At 42.3% G+C, this 8,137-nt stretch overlaps 2 protein-coding genes across 2 annotated transcripts in view; one reads left to right on the top strand and one right to left on the bottom strand.

Moving 5' to 3' along the window:
* Positions 1-791: 791 nt before the first annotated feature.
* On the bottom strand, positions 792-6,683 carry LOC125951411 (myotubularin-related protein 9). The gene is made up of 3 exons (XM_049680237.1): positions 6,403-6,683; positions 5,218-6,155; positions 792-5,134 (listed from the first exon to the last, which is right to left on the bottom strand). Exons 1-3 carry the CDS (start codon positions 6,550-6,552, stop codon positions 4,456-4,458), a joined length of 1,767 nt encoding a protein of 588 aa, XP_049536194.1. The 5' UTR covers positions 6,553-6,683; the 3' UTR covers positions 792-4,455.
* LOC125951413 (peptidyl-prolyl cis-trans isomerase D) overlaps positions 6,575-8,137 on the top strand; it is a 1,823-nt gene continuing 260 nt past the window's right edge. The window contains exons 1-5 of the mRNA XM_049680240.1: positions 6,575-6,590; positions 6,850-6,988; positions 7,063-7,310; positions 7,379-7,696; positions 7,762-8,137. The exon at positions 7,762-8,137 is cut by the window's right edge and continues 260 nt beyond it. Of these exons, the coding sequence (XP_049536197.1) occupies positions 6,892-6,988; positions 7,063-7,310; positions 7,379-7,696; positions 7,762-8,137 (1,039 nt within the window). The 5' untranslated portion in view covers positions 6,575-6,590; positions 6,850-6,891. The remainder of the gene's footprint in view (positions 6,591-6,849; positions 6,989-7,062; positions 7,311-7,378; positions 7,697-7,761) is intronic.

The following is an 8,137-nucleotide window of genomic DNA, read 5'->3' as shown; positions in this document are numbered from 1 at the left end:
CAGAACCTATGCACAAGTGTATTTCGTGTGTTGTGTATTTCTCGCCTCAAGTGCTCAAGGGAGTTGAGGTCCATAAGATATGCTCGATTTAATATAATTGCTTACTCCGATCCGGGTCCTACGACTCAGAGTGTACTGTGTGTCATGTGAATATGGATCATGTGTACAATGGGTCCGAGATGGGAGGCAGCGTAGTCACGAAGCAATACCATATCAGCACATGATGCAGGAAATGGATGATCGTCTGGCAGATCACAATGCGGCCGTTAGTATAAAACCTTTCACGCATGAGGATTGAGCTAGGGTAGAATTTGTTTGTTTACATTAGAGAAGGGGGAAGCGGTGTGGCATTTTAAAGAAAGAAAAAGTAGAGTGGAAACAACCGAAAGAAGAAAACTATTAGAAGCAACTCGTGGTATGACTGAGGCTGCTTCGGGGATAGAGCTATTCTAATGATGGCGTAATATATGGTGAGTAAATCAGTATAGACACTGTCTTTATAATCACCTATTATTTCAAACTTAAGCCAAGATGGAGAACCGTAATCGTATGTTTAGTTTGACAAGAAAACTAGTATTCATTAGGATTTGCAATAAAACTGTTAGAAACATGGTTAAGAAAAGCTGGATTGATAAATCGGGATTTGATCATAGAACTAATCAATCGTTCTAAAGAAAGCACATACTCCATAAATCATTAGCGACGAGGGTATACTTACCACACTAATCAACAGTTCTTTCGTAATTAAAAACAAAAAAAGCGAAAATACCGAATACACGAGTAACGTAGAAAAGGTTCAATAAGCTTTTATTCCATTACTAATGGCCTAATCGTCCAGCATTCCTGCCTGCTGATGCATTTATTTGTTTTAGTATCTCCTTATGGTAATTGTAACGAAATTACAGCATTGAACAGTTCCATTCGAAATGGCCTGAAGCTGATCCAAGAGGAATATATTAGCATAATACGTTACGGTTTATGGAATGCACAGGATTCGTTTTCATGTTATTCTTTCTTTCTGTAAATTTCTGAGAGCTTAGCTTACGAGAGCAGATTAAAGGATTGTCTGTTGTTGGCTTTCTAGACTTATACAAATCTGTCGACAATTTTATTGCTCCATTGTAACATGTGACCGATCACCAATTAGATGTTTGAAGTGATTAAAATAATGACAAATTAATTTATATTACAATTGATTCATTTCACGGTGTGCTCTGAATTGACAATTTATTACAATGTGATATTGTTTCTGAGATCCTGAATCCATAGCATAGCCCGCTTACGCGTAAGTCCTGTTCACCCAAGTACATTCGCTGATCGCACTTTACTTTACTCTTCTGGTTTTTTGGTATCCGGTGGCACGTTCTTCACTTTCTTTCGTTTGTCTATCCTATTCTTCTTAGCGAGAGTAACAACGTAACTCATCCTTGTATGCCTTAAAGGAATCCATATGGAAATAGCGGTTAATGTTCACTCGTTGATGGAGAGTTAATTCACATTACAAGAAAACAGCGGAATTTTTATCAAGGCACCGTGGAACTTGGAGCTAATTTAATCGATATAAAGGAGAGCAGATTTGTCATTTTGTTTCCAAATTTGTTGGCTTATCTAAAGTAGTTTGCGGGACGAAAATACAGCATGTGAAGCTCTTTTTTTATAGATGGCAGTTGCGTTGATTAATAAATAAGTCAAAATCACCTGCGATCGAAATGACATCTTCGATGATAGTGATTAGTGATTAGTGATTGAAAAACAGCAAAGGTCTATCTAGAACAAACTCCACCGGCAGAAAGTTCAAGTTTCATTTGAGTGGCGATTCTCAGTTTATACATAAAACACGAGTGTATCTCGAGGAAGTAATAATAGTAATGACTTTATCAAAGTGCTGTACTTTAATGCTTTTGTATATCATAGTTCACTTTGGGTAGCTAAGCAAGTTTAATATAACGAGCAAAGCAACAAGGTGGAAACGTAGTTAGTTGTATTTTAACTGTTGAGAATAAAGCTCAATATATAACAAATACCTATAAGGCAGGGAGCATCATTTTTGAAACGGGGGAATCGCGGAGAACTCCATCTGATAATTTATGGAGATTATTTTTTCACAAAGATTTTACAACTGTTAATTAAAGAATTTCATTGAAATAACAATTAATTTAAATTGAAGTTTACGGAAACGTTTAGTAACAATAGAAATCAGCAGAAAGAATGCTTAAGGCAGAGATGAGCAAGAATCTAGCAGTTCAACAAAACTATTTGGATACTAGCTGTCGAACAAGATTTTCAAATAAAAAGATGTTCGACCATCTGTACACTAAAGTTGAAATCGAACGTGTGGTTGCATACGAAACTTCTCGCAATGATCCTCATTCTGGCTGTGGTAACGAAACATGATTGTGTATGCTTTTAGTATCACTAGATTAAAAAAAAAGCCTACAACCAGAATATGTCATCGATCAGAAATTGAATTGTTTGAACTGGTAAAGTCCACTTTAGCGGCTGTGTGATCCCTCACCATCATACACACAATGAAAATGGAATACTCTTCCATAAAATTAAAGTTTAGTTAAAGAATGTTTGGATCGTGTTTAACGAACGATAATAGATAATTAAAATTAACAAATGAAAAAAATGAAATAGAAATGAAATACTTTTATCACCACCTTGTGCTACCAAATGATAGGGTGAAAAAAGGGAGCTAAAGTGAGTTCCACCAACATTTTAATGCCGATTGATTGCACGGAAATGATAAATAATGGTAACATATGGCGAAAATACTACAATGGAACTGTAGAGATTTTCTAAATATTTTTTTTTCTAAATAATAAGAGAAATCATTCCTTTTAAAGCGTCCTGAACAAATTATGGATAATGGCACAGAAAGCCAGCATACAACCAGAATATTTCATCTATCAGAAATTCAAATGGATAACCCAATTACCGGGAAATACCAGAATATGTCATCTATCAGAAATTTGATTGCTTTAGTAAGAAGTCATTTTCAGCGGTGAAATAATCCCTTATAACATACAATTTAAAAATAAAAGTGCTGTGAGCTATACTTAATTATGGGAGATTTTAATGCACACAATGATATATGGGGCAGTTGCAAAGTGGACAACCGAGGAAAAACAATAAACATACAAACAATAGCGGACCACTATGCGAAGCATGTGGAACAAAAATAACAGTAAAACATATATTAGCAGACTGTATTAAACACGATAGAACCAGGGAAGAGTGCAGGCTCACTGGAAAAATAGTATTGACCTAAGCAACAGTAAGGAAAATGAAACGAAAGTAGTAAAATTCATGAGAAAAACTAAATTAATCAAACTAATCTTCAGCTTTACATTAATATATATTAATGACTATTTTATGTAAACACGTTTCTAAGAGGCGAAAGAACCTGGTCAGTTTAAAACCTCTATAATTGAATAAAAAAAAAGTTATAGAATAAAGCACATTTATCGCTAGGACATAAAAGAAAGAGAAAATACTTTTATGAACACGTTAGTTGGCTAAATAAATCATGGCCTTGAACGACACGAAGGCATTAGCATCTCAGCCAAGCCGATCACTGATGATAGCCGATTGGTGGCGCCCATTGTATACGGGCGGCTGTGCTTAGCCGTCGAAACTTTAGAAAGCCCTGAACTGGCCTGAACGAACCGGACTGGCTCTGAAAGTTTACGAAAGCCCGCCTACAACCAGAATATTTCATCTATCAGAAATTCGAATGATGAGCCTTATTACCGGAAAATACCAGAATATGTCATCTATCAGAAATTCGAATGATTGAGCTAGTAAAGTCAATTTCAGCAGCGGAGTGATCCCTCATTATCATAAACACAACGAAATTGAAATACTTTTTCATCATTGACAACACTATAAATTAGAAATAAAATGAAATAGAAATGAAATACTTTCATCACCACCGTGTGCTACCAAATGATAAGGTAGTGTGCGCGAGCTACAGTGAGTTCCATCCACAGTTTAATGCCGAGGGAGAGCACCCAAATGATAAGTAATAGTAAAATATGCAGAAATTCATAAACGTTTCCGTAAAACCAAATTAGATGGATGTAATGAAAAAAAGAAAGTTTGGTAAATTGAGCGAAGGCAAAAGTGAATTAGAAAATCAAGAAAATCAGGAATGAATGTCATCAACATTAAGGACTTTAGTCAAACTGCCAAAGATGGCAGGGCCTGTATCCCTTGTTCCGGTGAAGTAAGCTCTAAGTTGACTTCAATGCTGTTTAACGACTTCCTATTCGGGGGGACAACAATACCCCTCGCTTGGTAGTATAGCAAATTGAAAATCTATCTCATTAGCAACGCTCAAGAAGGCTTCGGTAAGTATAGTCATAATGGATTCCTTTATGGGCATCTACTATTCTGTCTATCAGTCTGTATCTGGGCTAACTAACCTTATCTATAACCTACTATCGACTATTACTTACTGCTACCTATGGGGTCGGACGATAGGCTTTCCTCATCTCCATCATCGCCTGGATCATACATATCAGCAGTGGCCGAATGCAGGCGATCGGCATTGTTTCCATTTTCGCTGTGTTTATGCTGCCGCTGTAGATCTGCCAGCTGCCGGCGTAGCTTCAAAGCGCGACTACGCAAGTCCTTCTCTCTGCTCACCAGCGCCTGTATCCGACCGAAGGTAATCTTCAGCTGCGATTGATCCACGGACCATCGCGTATACAGTTCCGACCACAGCACAATGCTGATGGGTGCCACCGAAGGCCAGATAACGGCCGGATTCGGCTCGTACAGTGGATTTAGCAGAGATTTGACAACCTCAGGGCGATTCAGATGTGACCACAGACTGGTTGTTCGAGTAAACACTTTGAGCCTTACCCGCTCATGCTCACTATCACACAAGAACGTACCATATTGGCTGAAGTAGCTGTGCTCGAAGATCACTATCAACAGGCGGTGATCATACTCGAAACTGCAAGGGAACTGGGCGTACAATTGATACACGCAATCGAGAAACAGCAGGAAGGTCGCGCTCGAGCTTTTCCGTCTCTGATGCGCTGGCGTATAGCACGAATGCTTATGTCGGGTTGAGAACGGATATCCGCCCTGTAGCCATTCTCGCTCGATAAGCGCTTGCAATCTGTGGGTGGGGGAAAGAACGCGAAGCGTGCGATAATGTTGAGTGCTAGATAATTGAGTATGCCATCCGCTTCCAACACTTACCCCCGTATCGTTCGGCAGTCAGGATTTAATATAATTTGCACCAACGAAGTAACAATGAGCGTCGTGTCAAACCCTTTGCCACCATGAACTAGTACCGGGCTTCCCTCCTGATCGAGACACTGCGCAACGACACAGGCCGCATTGAGTGCATTGAGTACATAGCCTAACCAGCCAGAGATCTCTAATCTCGAAAGCCATTTATCCGAACTGCATTGTACATCGTTGCATGCTTCCATTAGCTTCTGAAAGCTATCCAATAATGCCGAGACCGAGCTAAATTGTCCGATGGGACGCGTTACTTTCTTCCACTGCGAATAATGCTGGTCCGTTTCGGTGTTGCCACCTTTGCCCTTGCTGCCCCAGGTGTCAAATATGAAGCCTTTTTTGCTACGGCCAAGCACCGCATTGAGGATCGCCTCGTCCGCCCGGCATCGTTTCGTCACACCGGGTGCGGCCAGTGGTTGTGAACTGCGTAGCATTGAAGCACCGTTTGTATGACGATACGCTAACACCGGAAACCGCCCGCCGTCACGGAATGCCGCTGATTGTACGATCTGGTCGTCCGTGATGGATCGTGGCACGAGCAGCTTGGAACCATACGTGGGACACACTTGGTACGAGCTGTTTACCGTCGTCAGTCGCCACTCATCTCCATTGGCCAGCAGCTTGGCGTACTCTTGTTCCGGTCGGTATGCGCCATATCCGTCCTCTAGAATATCGTACATTCGAATGTAGAAGAAGGGATACAGCATTTTCGTTTCCTCCAAGTTGGACAGCTGCTCGATAGAGTTGGAAATGTTGAAATACTCCTGTGGCGACAGGATTTTCAGCGCGATAATGCGCAGATCCTTGCATTTCAGGATGATCGTACCGCCTTCGAGAATATTATTCACAATGTGCGGCTTTCGTTCGACCAAGTCGATATTCTGGTGCAGCAGCTGTAAAAGAACAAAACTGTGTGAAACAAAGGGAGAGGATTGCACCTATTTCGCGGAAAATTAAATTAAAGTGGGCTGCGTGGACCACACGTAATGCGATTAGTTTGACTCCTTTTTCCTCGTTTCCAGGGGCTACGCGGCGACGAATCATCGAGCCATATGGTACCGGATGAGACGAGTTTAGCCTCATTTTAGAGGGCCAAAGTTCTTAAAAAATATGATAAAAGTAGCCAATTTCGCAACTTACCCACAGTTCTTGAGCTCCCTCTTGTCGTGTACTCAAAATTAAATGATGCCCAGTGATGCAAAGGGTTCCGTCGACGGGCCTTTCGCTTAGCTGATCGTAAAGCAGCACTCCGTCCAGCTTGGGAGTCAGGATGAGCTCGGCAAACTCCATGGCGGAGCGCCACACTTTCACGACGATTCGTGCACAAGGTAACCACGATTATTAACCTGAACTAAGGGGTTTTGTGAACGTACGTTCTAGATTTCGCTGGTAGAAGGCGCAAAAATATGTGGGCCAGATCGAGCTTATAGAAGGATTTTTTTTTGGTCCGAGCTCGGGACAGAGTTGACAGCGGTGACTGTGTGAGAAAGAGACGTCATTCTATAGTGAGAATTCCTCTCATGGCTCCGCATTTTTTCATTTCCGCACAAAAATAACGGAATAGTTTAATCTTTCGTGGTTTTACAGCAACAATTATTGCGGCATGCTGCAGGAACCGTTTTAGGCAGCATGGCTTCGGTTCCGGATATCATCAAGGTACAGCGCACCGTTCATGATCCTTCGAATCCGCTGGTATATTTTGATGTGAAAATCGGAGACGAGAGCGGTGAGTGGAGCGTTCAGCGCGCCGGAGTTTCTTACCGGAAGATTAATAAACGATTTCCCTGCTCTGGCCTCCAGTTGGCCGAATCGTGATAGAACTACGGGCGGATGTTGTACCACGGACAGCGGAGAACTTCCGTGCTTTGTGCACGGGAGAGAAGGGCACGGCAGCAGCCAGCGGAACTCGGCTCCACTACAAGGGCAGCCAATTCCATCGGGTAAAATCCCTGTTCATGTCCCAGGGCGGCGACATCGTGAACTTTAACGGTACCAGTGGCGAAAGCATTTACGGGGATACCTTTGAGGACGAAAACTTTCATCTATTGGTCAGTCCAAGGAAACGTTACACTGATTTGGTCACTAAATTTGTCACTAATGTGGTTTTGCATTTCAGCATGAAGATGGTGCAGTATCGATGGCCAACCTTGGCAAACCTCACACAAACAATTCCCAATTTTTCATCACCTCCGGCGAGTGTCCGCATCTTAACGGAACGAATGTGGTCGTCGGGTACGTGATACGCGGTGGAGGCATTATCGGAGAGATGGAACGAAACTCCAGCGAAGAAGGGGAACCACTTGTACCGATCGTGATTGAAAATTGCGGTCAAATCGAGACAGGCAACGATTGGGGCATACACGACAGCGACGATGAGTTCGATCGGTTACAACCGTTTCCGGAGGATTGGGAGAAATTTTATGATTCCTTTACGGTATGGCACTTTCGGCCGCTCCTTCCTGCAGCAACAGGTGTCTACGGATTTGCTCTTTATCATAGGTTGTTGAAATGCTGCAGTACCTGAACTCGATACGGAACGCTGGCAACAGATTCTTCCGGGATGGAGATGATGTTCGTGCGAATCGGCGCTACAAAAAGGCGGAACGTTACTACAACTTCTTCACTAACCAACTCAATCGACAGTACCCGCGTGAGCGCCAGACACAGCTGGAGCAGTTCCAACTGCTGAACTGCCTCAACCAGGCCGCGGTACGTTTACGGTTGAAGGAGTACGCGAACGTCGTGCACGCATGCAATGTCGCACTAGCGATCGATCCTGAGAACACGAAGGCCCTTTACCGACGCGGATTGGCACAGAACGAAATGCGTAACTACGAGCGAGCACTGGATGATCTGGGTAGGGCACTGCAGCGAC

Source organism: Anopheles darlingi, chromosome 2, assembly GCF_943734745.1.
Source record: "Anopheles darlingi chromosome 2, idAnoDarlMG_H_01, whole genome shotgun sequence".
NCBI lineage: Eukaryota > Metazoa > Arthropoda > Insecta > Diptera > Culicidae > Anopheles > Anopheles darlingi.
This window is presented reverse-complemented; position numbering and strand designations above follow the sequence as displayed.